Genomic DNA, 14,378 nt, shown 5'->3' with positions numbered 1-14,378 from the left:
AGCTCAAAGAGGCATGGTTTATGTGCCTCTATTCAAACAGGGCTGATTTAGATGATAAGACTACCAATTTTGTCTAATCTAGCAGAGTGGCCTCTCATACTGGAATTGACTCACAAAAGCTTTATTATCATCATTAGAAAGAAGACTAGTAAGGACCAGCAGCCCAGCAAGTGTATACATTAACAGCTTAATCTGACCTTGTGCCAGCCTGAGACAGGCACTATAGGATAAAGCTTGAGGAATAAGTGGAACTGTAAAGCCCATCATGGTAACTGTGTGCATTATATGTATAGCTCTGTAACAAGACAGGGACTTTTGCATCATATGTTTCCAGGTCTTCTGCAACTCTGATTCAGAGATGACCAATGTTCTAGCATAAGCTAAGGTTTGAAATACCAGGATTGCCTCCTCTAGCTAGACTATAGATGTCAATGTAAGCCTTCCAAACTTTCCTTCTGGGACATGGTGGTGTTTTTCTTTTTCTTTTTTTTCCTCCCATTTCACTTTAAAAAAATAAAATCCCTCCAACAGACATAAGTCATATTAATTTGCTAATGATACCATAGGCTCAGTTCCCTTTTTCAGCAGACAAAAAAGCACCAAGGGCTCTAAGGAATGGAGGAAGTGGCCTCGAAAGGTTTCCTTAAAACTAAAATGGGATCAAAATAAGACTGCACCATGATAGCTGGGAACTGCCCGATGTTCTCTTGCTTCATTTAAGCAGGAGGAGACTGTCTTCGGTAACATACCCCCGCCCCTATTTCTCCATCTGTGCTGCCTCTGCCACTAGTGTTGCCTTTGTGAAATGAGCAGCTGCATGATCTCATGCCACAGGCCCTTTACTTACTTTATATCTTCCCCATAGCAGATAGTGGTGTCTTCTGTCAGAAGTTCACAAGCAAATCCTATGTTTTCTGCAGTTTCTACAACAGATAAAATCAAATCCAATGTCATTCCTATTGTTGAGTTGAATAATTTCTATCTACTGCAGGTTGAGCATCTACTATTTGAAATGCTCAGGACCGGAAGTATTTTAGATTTTTGAATTTTTTGTTCTTTTTTTATTTTGGAACACACACACACACACCACACACACACACGCACACGGGGATGCTGTGATGATGAGACACAAATCTAATTATGAAATTTATTTATGTTTTACATATTCCTTATACCCAAAGGCTGAATAAGCTGAAGGTAATTTTTTTTTGTTTTGTTTTTGTTTCGCAGTACTGGGGATCAAACCCAGAGCCACTTACATACTAGGCAAGTGCTCTATGACTAGCCACATCCCCAGCCCCTGAAGGTAATTTTATAGTTATTTTTAGTACAGGTGCATTTTGGCTGTGACTGTTCACGTGAGATCCTAAGTGTGGAATTTTCCACTTGTGGTATCATTTCAGCACCCACAAATGTTTCAGATTTTGAGCATTCTGGATCTCAGATTAGGGATACTCAACCTACAATGATAATTTCCTTCAATTCATGAACATGATCAGATTCAATCAAATATGCTATTTTCTATAGCAGTGCGTAGAACTCTTATAAATAAGTCAATTCTTTTCCCAACAATAAGTGAAAGTCAAAATCTGGTTTGAGATGTTTTTAATAATAAATTGCTATATTATCAACTATTTAAATTGATTATTTAATAAATGAATGTTCACTAAAATACTGACATGCTCTGAACATGTTGTTATAAGGGGAAGGATAATGTTTCCATCAGTCCTCACATGGGGTGCCTACTAATGACACGTTCCCCCCTTTTTTTTTCCATAACCACCCATTTGGTAGTTATTAAAGTCCAGGGCTGTGCTTTCAGATTGTGTAGCCCATTGTTGATGGCAGAGAAACAGATATTATTCAGTTTCCTGTGAGAGGCTTGCAGAACAAAGTATGGATATCAAACAGCAACTTGTTGAGCTCTAAATTTAAGAATTAAAAACTCTGCTCAGGTATAAAATTTTAACTGTAATTTCCAAGCCATGAAAAGAGCAAGATAACAAGAGTTGATGTCATTCAGCACTTTGTGTTATTCTCTATGCCCCCAAATGGCAAAGCACTAGGAAGACAGAAGGGATCACCTTTCAGGATAGGAGTGCACATCTGGCCGAAGAGATAAAGACAACCAGCAGGATGCAATTGGGAGCTAAATCATAAGGAATAGATTCTGCTATAGAGGGAGTTCAGAGAAGGACATAATCAGGGAGGGATGGGATAAGAGGAGGGTTTTAAGATAAAATCTCTCCTTCCAAAGAAATAGCTGGTGGCCCTACAGGATGGAAAGTCTGAGAAAGTCACCGGGGGCAAAGGAAACAGTAGTTCTAAATATTTGTGAATTAATAGATACACTTCCCCACATAAATGAGTTACCCTTTTTGTCTCCAGTGAGCACCCAGATTTTAATGTCAGCTTTTGCAAGTTTTGATATGGTTTCTGGGACCCCATCCTGCAGTTTATCTTCAATAGCTGTAGCTCCCAATAGCTGGAATGTACATTTGAAAAGAAGGAATTAGCAAATAAACCAAAAACTGTCTGTAGTTATAGTTTGCCAGCCTCTAAAGAGAAGGGCTAATTATGTACCCCAATTGGTGTTCTACCACAGCCAGTAGCCAGCATGGCAGGGAAGGCTACCACCATGCTTCACACTTACTGCAAAGCAAAACAACCAAATATATTTTTTTTTCTTGGAGAATGAACTAATTAATTAGCTGAGACAAAAAAAAATGCAAGTACAAAATCAGACATTAAAACCACACTATAATTGTGTACTTGCTGCTTTATAGATATGAGCCCATCCCTCTGGCCAAAGGGAAATACTGGCTATTGAACATTTTTCCATTAATCTAAACTCTACAGGCAATAAAAACTAAATTTTCAAAAATTTCATTTAGAAATGGTGGGGTTTTTTTTGTTTCAATATTTTTCAAAACATAAATTGTTTCAGTAATTTTCACAAATAAATAAGTGCTGGTTTGACATCCTATAAAATCATAATGCATTTTAATAAGCGATATAAAAATCATGGAATTAGATTAACTCAGAACATTTCTCTATAGGTTTTTCTCTTTTGGTTTCTAAAATGACCATGTCTATTCTGTTATCAGAACAGAAGAAATTCAAATGACCTACTTTCTTTGTTCCAATTTCATTTGCTGGAGTTAGAATAATCTTTCAAGCATGAGATCAAAATGTAATAAAACTTAATAAAAATTTTGCTTCTGTTTAGAATATCAAGGAAAACATTATTAAGGTTAAAACTCACAATTAAGTCTCTTTCAATCTCCTCGTATACTTTATCTAAAGCTTCATCTCGGTTTGTTGAGGCCACGCTGGCTGCCATAAACTTTTTATTCCATTCTGCAAATTCTTTTTCTTCAATTTCTTTGTAGCAAAGGCACAGGGTTCTAAGAGTTTCATTCGCAAAGATCTGTTTTATTTAAAAGACAATCCACCGATGCAAGAATATTTAATTTTATGTAGCTCAAGGTCAAGTTTGAAATCTTACTTTGAAGTAATGTACTAAGAGAATTTTAAAAGAGACTATGAAATGTGAAGGATTCTACAGAGGAATTAAACTTTGTGTTATAATAGACTTTGTTTTTTGTAAGCATCACCAGGGTTCCAGGACTATATTTCTACTTCCCAAATTGGTTAAAGTGAAAAGTCTACCTTTCTTCTAAATTAAGTCACTAGAGTTAAAAAAAAAAAAAAGCTTTTTTTTAATGACTAAAAATAACAGACAAAAGATGTAATGATGTTGTAAATACAGTCCCAATAATTTTAACTTGTTCCCACAAACTGTGTTATAAGTCCAATCAACTGTGAACTTGCAACCAAACACTAATCCTCAAACCAATTCTAAAATCCATGAGCCATTGTTAAATCTGAGATCAAACATTCTAATGAAAAATAGTATTTGGAAATTTGAACAGATTTAAGCCATTTTTAAATAACTTTAATATGAACCAGTAAAAATCTTTTATTATTTCATTGTTACTTCTTATCTAGCCAAGATGTCAGAACTGGCCCAAGCGAGTATTCACTTTTCAGAGATTTTTTTTTTTTGAAAGGTTCTATATTTGGTTGATTAGATTGACACTGTTGCACTCCCATGAGAATTCATCCATTTTAATTGCATTAGCATCAGCATCAGTACCTAATCTGAAAACGTGACCCCACTTGGTAAACAACAGGTTTATTAAGCTTCTCTCTGAACACCTTTGGCAGGCTCTGAGCCTCAACTGATGGTTAAAAGGAAGAAACCACCCTTTATTAAGTACCTCCTAAGTGCTGGGAATTGAGCGAGATGCTTTCTTTTACAATGACCTGCCATGGTTCTAATTATTTCCTTCCTCTTTCACATGGGGGATTAACGATGCATATGATATGATGAATATTCTTTTCCCCCCACACAAAACTACTAAAGAGACTGAACTGGGACATGAGTTCTCGATGTACTCCAGACCTCACTGCCATCAGCATGCAGAACCAAAACCATTTGAGGATGGGTGGGCAGTTCCCAAAGTGCAAGTTCAAAAACATTCTAGTGGTGACAATACCAATGGACTGTGCACACACAGCTTCCTAAGATAAGGACTTTGAAGTAATTAAGACCAAACTGTTTTGTGAACAAAGGCGTCAAACTCAATGATTCAGCAGGGGTGGTGTGTGTGTGTGTGTGTGTGTGCACACCCAGACTCTCAGCTTCCTGGGAGGCTGAGGCAGGAGGACAGCAAGTGTCAGGCCAGCCTTAGTGAGCAAGACCTTGACTCAAAATTTAAAAAATAAAAATGACTGGGGATGTAACTCAGTGGTAGAGTGCTTCCTATCACGTGTGAGCCCTGGGGTTTGATCCCCAGCACTGCAAAAACAACAAACACCAGGATCCAGGGCACTGCTTTCTTAACCTCTGCCAAACAGGAATGCCTCCGTTCCTTCCCCTGTACCTAGAAGAGGGTAGAGCTCTGGGAAGCCACAGAGATGGTAAGGGTACAGCTGAGCATAGCTATAGCTGGCTCAGGATAACTGGAAGAGAGACTAGCCATTCCTGTGGGAGACCAACCTCGCACATGACTGAGTTACCTCCCCTGCTGGGCGATGTAGCATCAGGCACCCATGCAGCTAGACTGCCCCGCTCTTCCAGGGTTCCAGTGACTGTGTCTTTGTGCCCCGGCTGTTTCTTTCTACAGCCCCATGGGTGAAGCTATGCTCACCTGTTCCTTTGTAATATTACCCCTTGCCCTGTTTAGGATAGAATGTTCCATGGAAGTGCCTTGTGTGTGCCCCCTTCTCTTACTGTGCCCTTGGGTGTGGCCTACATAGATGTCAGTCAACCTGCTGACAGTGGACATCATGAACATAGACTTAGCCCCCTGAAACCTGACCCCTTGCCTCATTTGAATAGCTTCTCTTCAATAAAAGGGATCAGCGGGTTCTCTCTCTCTCTCTCTCTCTCTCTCTCTCTCTCTCTCTGCAGACCCTTAAGGTTAGAGGAGCTGTCACAGCGACCCCAAAGAAAAAGGTATTTGTGTCTCTCGTGTGGTTATTTTGCGCAGCCCAGTCAGCCCAGTTCAATTGGAGTGACCCCGAGCCTTTTAGTCACGAACAGAAACCCAGCACATTCCCCTGCATCTGTCCTACAGATCTGGATGCTGGGAAAGGGCTGGCTCCATAGTCATTTCCAAGAACATCACCAGCAAGGAAGAACTAGAACCCAGGTGGCCACTTTTCTACTTTGGTGATGTTTCCACCCAATAACACCAGAGCCAGGGGAGGGTCAAGAGTTAAGAAACTTAAGAGACAGCATCAGAAACAGAATCTTGCAAGAAGAATGAAAGTGAGACTTACATCCAGGGCATCCTGTGTCTCTTGCTTTGTAGGATTCATTGGATGTAACCGTTCATAAATGACAGTGTCAGCACCTTTACAATATAGCCTGATGTTGCCTTCTGGGGTTTTTACTGGGAGTAAGGGAAGAAAAAACACACAACAAAGTTAAGTTTGACTTCTTCATAGAAAACTACATTGATTAAGTTACTTTGAAGTGTTACTGTGCTCCTAATTCACCCATCTTAAAACAGTCAATGCATCTAGAAGTGCTACCATCAACAAAGTTGGTAAGCCTTTGTCTACATTGAATGTAATAGCAAAATGAATGTGAATGTTTCCATATCCTTACTTATTTTTTTTTCTTTTTTGATAATGGGATTGAACTCAGGGGCACTCGACCACTGAGCCACATCCCCAGCCCTATTTTGTATTTTATTTAGAGACAGGGTCTCTAGGTTGGTAAAAAAAAAATGTGGCATATATACACAATGGAATATTACTCAGCAATAAAACAGAATAAAATCATGGCATTTGCAGGTAAATACATGGCGTTAGAGAAGATAATGCTAAGTGAAGTTAGCCAATCCCAGAAAACCAAATGCTGAATGTTTTCTCTGATATAAGGAGGCTGATTCATAGTGGAGTAGGGAGAGGAAGCATGGGAGGAATAGACAAACTCTAGATAGGGCAGAGGGGTGGGAGGGGAAAGGAGGGGGCATGGGGTTAGAAATAATGGTGAAATGTGATGGACATTATTATCCAAAGTACATGTATGAAGACATGAATGGTGTGAATATACTTTGTATACAACCAGAGATATGAAAAATTGTGCTCTATATGTGTAATAAGTTTGTAATGCATTCCGCTGTCATATACAAATAAAAATCAATTTAGAAAAAGAGACAGGGTCTCAATGAGTTGCTTAGCGCCTTGCTGTTGCTGAGGCTGGCTTTGAACTTGCAATCCTCCTGCCTCAACCTCTAGAGCCAGTGGGATTACAGGCATGTGCCACCATGCCTGGTGGTATCCTTACTTACTCTTTTAACAAATAGACACTGGTGTGGTGGCACATGACTGTAATTCCAGCTACTGGGGAGGCTCAGGAAGAAGGATCACAAATTGGAGGCCATACTGAGCAACTTAGTAACAGCCTGTCTCAAAAAATAAAAGGGGCTGGAATGTAACTCAGTGGTAGAGCACCCCTGGATTTAAAAAAGGTACAGACTGCCTACTATGTACTGTCCTGAACTAACTGCTTTCTTCCACAGGATTTTCTATGTTCATACAAACCAGCAGGAACTTTTCTTACCTATCAACTCATATTACTTACTGCCTTCAATGCTCAGGCCATAACATGACTCCTATGAGTGTTTTCTTATTTTTTTAAATATGTATGATAATTCAATCAGCTTGAGTGTGATCAATAAATAGACTTAGGTTCTCCAAGGTAGATGCTAGGCACAATAATCAGTCCAGATCAGTGTCAGGCACTCAGAAAGCAATTAGTAAGATGGGAATTCAGTACACAGGTAAACCTATGGGTTTCTATGGGTTAAACATTCACAGCGCAGTGGAGAAGGTTTGTGGACACAACCTTAATCAAATGATCCAAACAAACGTCACCATGAATGAGGCAAACCAACATCATGTGCCTTCTGAAGTGTCACTGCCACCATGCCCAACCTGATCTAATCCTGAGGGGATAACAGATCAACCAGCCTGAGGGACATTCTACAAAATAACTGGGCAACATATGAAAAATGTCAACATATGAAAGATTAAAACAAGGTTGAAGAACTGTTTCTGATTCAGATTCATGATCACCAGATACCATGTGCCACGCTGGACTGAACCCTGGACCAGAAAAAGATCAAGGTGGAAAGAGGGGAGTGAATAGAGAAAGAGGGAGGGATGGAGAGAACCAGAAAAGCCATAAATACATAAATTTCCTAGTAAAATTTCCAGAAGTCTGTGGATGAGATGATAATGCTGTATCAGGTTAAATTCTCAGATTTCCATCATTCATACACACGGAAACATACACAGAGAGAGAGAGGCACGGTGGAGGAGGGAGACTCCTGTTCTTAAAAAAATACTTATTAACCTATTTGGAGGAAAGAGGCATTGGGTCTGTAACCTATTCTCAAATGATTCAAAGGATACTAATATATAAACAAGTGGTGAATATTAAACAGTACACAACAGCCCTTTAAACCATCCTTGAATTTTTTTCTGTAAATTTGAAATCCTTTCAAATTATTAACTGGAAAAAAAATTAGGAAGCAATCCTCAGCTCCACTTGGTGGCCTGAAGGTGCGATTTTGATTCATAAGCACAGCCTGGCTCCGAAGAGAGGTGTGTAAGCTGCCCACAGCCTGCAGCTGAGTGGGCAGCATCTCCACCGCCCTTGGCAGCCGGAGGCCCCTGCAGTGGAAAAGAGCCCCAGCCTCTGCCAGGTGCAGGTACACCGTAGCCGCCCCTTGGCACAGGGACGTGGTGAAGCGTAGAGAAACAACACCCTTTTCAGAAAGTCTGTAGGAATCTCCCAGGAGCCCAAATGGTCCATCCATGACCTGCCTTATCCTGGCGTCACCAAATAAAACGGGCAAAGACGACCCTGCGTCCAGCCACTCGCGGTGGACCTACCAATGATTGACATTCGCTTGCGGTCGCTGTTGAAGTCTAAAATGGCCAGAACACTGTAGGTCCTCTCGGTGCCCAGCTCGCTGATGGTGATGGTGTTCTGCGTCCTGGCCAGGAAGGCAAAGCCGAAGTTCCTGGCGGCATTGACCAGGGCGCCCTCGTCGGGAGAAGCCGCCTGGTAGTTGATCTGACCTAACAAGGGAAGGAGAGAAAACCAGAAAAGCTGTAAAACTAAATGCAGGGCTTACCCCGGGGGGGGGGCGGGCACTGAGGTGCCTTTGCACAGCTGAACACATTCCCAAGACACCAGCCCTGGGCTCCCAAGGATCACACCCAAATTAAAACTTGTTAAATTCGGAACTATTGTTTTGAATTGTAAGTGGTAATAGAAACCAGAAATAAAACAACTAGCCAAGAAGAGGGGGACATTCCCATAATTCTGCCACCCAGAAGAAAACGCTATCGGCATTTTATCATGACCTTCAGTCTTTGCAAAACGCCTATTCCTGGAATAGTTTCTATCATGCTGGGTAGACATTCACAACCTGGCTATTTTAATGTTATATTTGAGCAAGTTGTCATATCTTTAAAGAATCTTCATAAGCAATCTTTTAAATATGTGGACAGGTGGCCATTTTCCCCTTATTGGCACTTAGTTTATTTCCAAAAATGTTGGCTCTCAGAAATAACATGGTCAACAGGGCACAGTGGCACATGCCTGGTTCCAGAGGCTGAGGCAGGAGGATCACAAATTGAAAGCCAGTCTCAGCAATTCAGTGAGACTCTATCTCTAAATAAACTATAAAAAAAGGGCTGGGGTGTGGCCCAGTGGTTAAGTGCCCCTGGGTTCAATCCCCCGGTACCAAAACATAAAAATAAAAAATAACATTGTTATAACCATTGTGCATGTGTGTGCAAATATTTTCTGTCTCTGTTTTTTTAAGGACTGGTTCATAGTAGTGAAACCATTGAGTTAAAGAACATTGATTTTTTTTCTTCCTTTGGTGGACTGGGGATGAAATCCAGGCCTCATGCCTTCTAGGCAAGTGCTCTGCCTCTGAGCTACACCCCCAGCCCTATATTTATTATTTGAAAACCCATATTACTAATTTATTTTTCAAGAGGGTCATGCCCGTTGATCCCACTTTAGAAGAGTGTATTTATTTCACCACAGCTATAGTCTCATAAAAAAAAAAACACCTTTGTCCCTCTGATCAGTTTCTTTATTTTTAAAAATTAAATAGTGGGAAACTGCCTTCTATTCACAGGGACAAGGATACATCTCACAATCCTGGGTAAAAGAAGCCAGACACTAAAGAGCACAGATTCTGCTCACGTAATCTGAAAAACTTACAATGCTAACCCCTGATATTCAAAGTTAGGAGATCATTTTCCTGGAGGGATAATAACTTTAAGGAATACGAAAGGGACTTCTGGGTTGATAGTTTATATATTTTCTTTGTTCTAATTAGTTATACCGTTTTTTAAAATAAGTCTGGGTGCCCATAAAAGGCTATAAGCTGTGGATAGTCATGTGTGGGCATGACTCTATACACACATTATACTGCAGTTAAAAAGTTTAAAAAAAATACTCTGCCCACCCAAGATTTTCTATTTTCTTTCCTAATTATTCTGCTTCAAAGCAACATAGCCAGAGGAATTTTTATGGAAAAGAGTATTTAGTTTTCCAACACAGGGTGACCAGATGCATACCATGGGCACATGGGCAGTTCTTCCCACCTCAGTCTGCTTGGCAGGGCAGGCTGCTCCAGGGTGAATGACTTAGAACTAAACTGCCCTGCCCATTCTCCTTCCTTCTCAAGCTGCTGTGGATAATTTGTTCTAATTAAGGCATCATTAATCATTTTCCAATTAATAATTAAAGATGGCACTGTAGGCTGTCTATTTGTTCATCTGGAAAGTCATACACCAGAAGTTATAAACGTACTTGCTAAATCCAGCCATTCTACAAACATGCACAAATGCCAGAGGCAAACTATTTACCCAGAGCTAAGCAAGCAGCAGTGAGAACAAAGTGCCTCCCTTCATTGCACAGAGACACCTTACATAATATTAACAGCAAACTTGCTTCCCACAGAGGCGAGAAACAAAATAATAAAACATGGCAAACTTTCCTTGAGTGAGGCAACTCTATCTGGAGCCAACACCTTGATATCTTTATCATTAAATAAAAAAGAAAACCCTTCCATTAGGATCTGGTAATGGAACCCCAGGCGGGCAGACTAGGAAGACCCGTCCAAACTTCAACCTTATGTTTGCAGGAAGAAACCTGGCTAACAAATGCCTGAAGAGAACTCTTTACCGTACACTTAAGGCAAACAGAGAGACATTCTTCCCTTTTACAGAGTAATTTGTGCATCGTGAAATTGATGTTTAAAAAATGCTAAAATCATAACTGCCACCTCTTATAAACTCATTATCCTAATCTCCTCGATTCTTCTGGCTAAAAATAGGATCTCAGATCTTCCAGTCACCAGCCTTAAAACCTTCAGATGTCTCTTTCCCCACAATCCTCTCATCCCCTTCAAATCATTGACCAAATGTCTCCCATATTTGTGACTTTCTCATCCTGCCCAAGAACCCACCCTAATCCAGGCCCCCAGCCTCCCTATAGGCCTGTTGTCTCTCTGCTCCAGAATATCACACCCAATGTGAGGCTGAGGCCTCCTAGAGCCAGCTCTCTGCTCACTGATTTAAGACCTCCAGGCAAAGAAGAGGCTCCCAAGCCCTTCCCTCTCTGCTCTCATAGGGCCTGTGGGTGCAGGAGTTTCCATCACCCAAGGTTCCCACCCCAATGGCAGACACACACCTTCTGCTGCTATTCAGTCAAGCACTAGCCGAGGGGCTACTATGAAGGGATTTTGCAAATTTAATTTAGGTCCTACCCTGTTGACCCTAAAATAGGAAGATTATCCAAAGGTTCTGAACCTAATTAGGTGAGCCCTTAAAAGGGCCAAGGGCTTTGCCTTGTGAGAGAGATTTGAATCCTGAGAGGGTTTCAATGTAAGGCAGAGTCTCTACCACTGGTTTTGAGGATAGGGGACCAATCGACAAGGATTTGAGGGCGACCTCCAGGAGTAGAGAGCAAGCCCATCTGATAGTCTGCAGAGAAGTGGGGACCTCAGTCCTGCAACCACAGAGAACTGAATCTTGCCCCAACTACATAAGCTTGGAAGAAGACACAGAGCTCCAGATGAGAACATGGCTCCACCTTGATTTTAGTGAGATGCTGAGCAGAGAACTTGGTCACAGCCAAGCTCAGACTTCTGACCTATAGAATTGGGAGCTTATAAGCAGGTACTTGAAGCTGCCAGGTTGCCCTAATTGATTCCAGAGTAACAGAAAACTAGGGCAAGGGTCTCCATACATGACCTCTTCATGTTTTTAACACACAGGCCACACAGACTGCTAAAGTCAGAAGTTTGTGGCCACATATATGAAAGGATTTCCTCCTTCCATTGATGATGTTATACGTAATAAAAAATAACTTAATCTCCATCATTCTTCTCTAACCTCCTGCACCTAGAAATTTAACTTGTCTTCATTCCCAGTGGCTAGATCAAGTGCACGCCATTTACTGACTGAAGGACTCCTCAGGACATACGGGCCTTCACCTTAGCTATCAGTGTGACAAAGAGCAGCAGAATGTTATGTTGTTAGAGACTTTGGACATCAGCCTCCTTACTGTAACACTGAAGAAGCAGGTGTGCAGGAAGGACCCAAAACTGGGCGGGCTCATCTGGAACACACAGTCCAGGGCTCCGCCAGTAACATCCAAGTGGGAACAAATAGAAACTGTAAGATTAATGGGTATTGGCCTAAAATGTCCAGTTAGCACTCAAAGAAAAGAAGAAGAGTTTTACTAATGAGTCAGAACCTAAGGGAAGCAGGATGCTTAAAATTATATTTCATTCTTATTGTGCAAGTAAAATTTGCTTGGCTATTTAAACAGACTTTGACCTCTGTTTTGGCAATTCATGACCTGACATCAGCTCTTTCCACCTGTCCCCATTCGCTGCTAACAGGATCCATCCCACTTTGAACTCTCACATCTCACTTTATTATACTATTAAACTCACCTTGGAGAAGGGCCTTTTTGAAACTTGCTGAAAGATATCCTGTACGGCTTCTACATATTTAAGTTTTTAGGCCTGTTCCTTTCCTGGAGATTTTATATCAGTTACATATGAAACAAAGATAGGAATTTCACCAAGAGGGACTTTTATGTACTCAGTGATTAAAGTAAAACGTAGAGAATGGGGTAAAGTGAATGAATGAAGAGAAGGCAGACTGTGCACCACCATAGATATATCAAAAGAATTCCTTTTGCTCTTTCTACAATGTCCATTTGTATCTAAATAATTTGTTATGTCCATATATGACAAAACAATTTGTTTTCATGATACTGGATGAATATGCTGTTAGCACAGTTGGCACAAACTGGATTTTAAAATGAACTTCAGCCTTGCTTGTTCCCATGCAAATGCACTTTTAAATGAGAAAGAGACCTTAAAGAGATCCAGGCTTTGGCTGATACGTTCAAGCCCAAAACATATCGGAATCCAGGAAGTAAAAACAGATCTCTGAAATCATTTTGTAGAAAAGTCTGTTCAAGTTTAAAGTCTACTTGCAATGCAGATAAGGCCTGATTTTTACATTGGCAACATACATTAGTAATTCGGTAGAAAGAGTTTGATTCTATCCTAATTCAAGAGCCAATCATTACTTTAAATGATAAAGTTTCTTTTTCAAAGTGATAAACACATCCAGAGTTATAATTGTGAATCAGATGTAAACTTCAGAGAAATCTTTGTTATTCCATACACCATCTAGCGTTAGGTGCTCATATCCACCGTTTGAGTTTACCATGCAGACCACTAAACATGCATGGGAAGCAGAGCATGAGTTGTCTGCAAACCAAAAAACTAGCCTCCAAAGTCTGAGATGCCAGAGAAACACTCACCATCAATTCTTTCCACCATGACCGTGTGACAAACAGCAAGCAAGAAGAAGAACTGCCGCACCTCTGGTTCTTTCCCTGACTGGATTTGCTCGATAAGATAATGGTCATAAAATGCAAGTTTCCCATCAGCAAATGCATTCCAGCTAAAATCAACTTGCTGAAAGAAATTCAGAAGAAAACAAAAAGGCGATTAAAAAAAATCTGGCTTAAAAATTGATACGAACTTTTCTTTGAAGTCAAGTTTTTAATTATGTAAAAATAACATTTTGGATTTTAGCCCATTCCCAGCTTTATTTATTTAGTAATACTAGGAGATTGAACCAAGGAGTGCTGTACCACTGACCTACATCCCCAGCCTGTTTTAAATTTTTTTGAAATTTTGAGATGAGGGCATATTAATTTGCCCAGGTTGGCCTTGAACTTGCAATTCTCCTGCCTTAGCCTCCCAAGTAGCTGGGAATCCTGATGTGGACCGTCTTTATTTTTTATTTTGAGTCAGGGTCTCAATAAGTTGCTGAGGCTGGTTTTGAAACTTGCAATCCTCCTGCCTCAGTCCCCAAGTGTATAGGATTAAGGGCATGTGCTGCCATAATCATGTTTGGTGGATTTTAGTACATTCTTGACTTATGTGAAAAGAGGTTTACACCTGTCTTAAAACAAAAAGCATCCTATGGTGGGTTGAATTTTGTCCCCTTAATAGATATGTAGACATTCCAACTGCTGGTACTTATGAATGTGACCTTTTTTGGAAATAGGGTCCCTGCAAATGTAACCAAGCTGAGGCCAAGTGAGATTAGAATGGAAGGACAGGTGTCCTATGAGAGAGAGCACCATGTGTCAATGGAGGCAGAGATTGGAGGCCTGGGTTTCAAGCCAGGGAACACCAAGAGCTGCTGGCAATTACCAGAAGCTAGGAGGA

General features: G+C 40.6%; 1 protein-coding gene across 2 annotated transcripts in view; it reads right to left on the bottom strand.

Annotated features, from left to right (window-relative positions):
* Positions 1 to 14,378, bottom strand: part of Atp8b1 (ATPase phospholipid transporting 8B1) — a 118,214-nt gene that overhangs the window by 14,340 nt on the left and 89,496 nt on the right. For both annotated transcript variants that reach the window (XM_077792241.1, XM_077792242.1), the window contains 6 exons: positions 13,460 to 13,616; positions 8,479 to 8,667; positions 5,851 to 5,963; positions 3,266 to 3,430; positions 2,374 to 2,485; positions 848 to 923 (listed from right to left, as the gene is read on the bottom strand). In XM_077792241.1, the coding sequence (XP_077648367.1) occupies positions 848 to 923; positions 2,374 to 2,485; positions 3,266 to 3,430; positions 5,851 to 5,963; positions 8,479 to 8,667; positions 13,460 to 13,616 (812 nt within the window). The remainder of the gene's footprint in view (positions 1 to 847; positions 924 to 2,373; positions 2,486 to 3,265; positions 3,431 to 5,850; positions 5,964 to 8,478; positions 8,668 to 13,459; positions 13,617 to 14,378) is intronic.

This window comes from Urocitellus parryii, chromosome 13 (assembly GCF_045843805.1).
Source record: "Urocitellus parryii isolate mUroPar1 chromosome 13, mUroPar1.hap1, whole genome shotgun sequence".
NCBI classification, from domain to species: Eukaryota; Metazoa; Chordata; class Mammalia; order Rodentia; family Sciuridae; genus Urocitellus; species Urocitellus parryii.
Note: the sequence above shows the minus strand (reverse complement) of the source record. Positions and strands in the feature narration are given on the sequence as shown.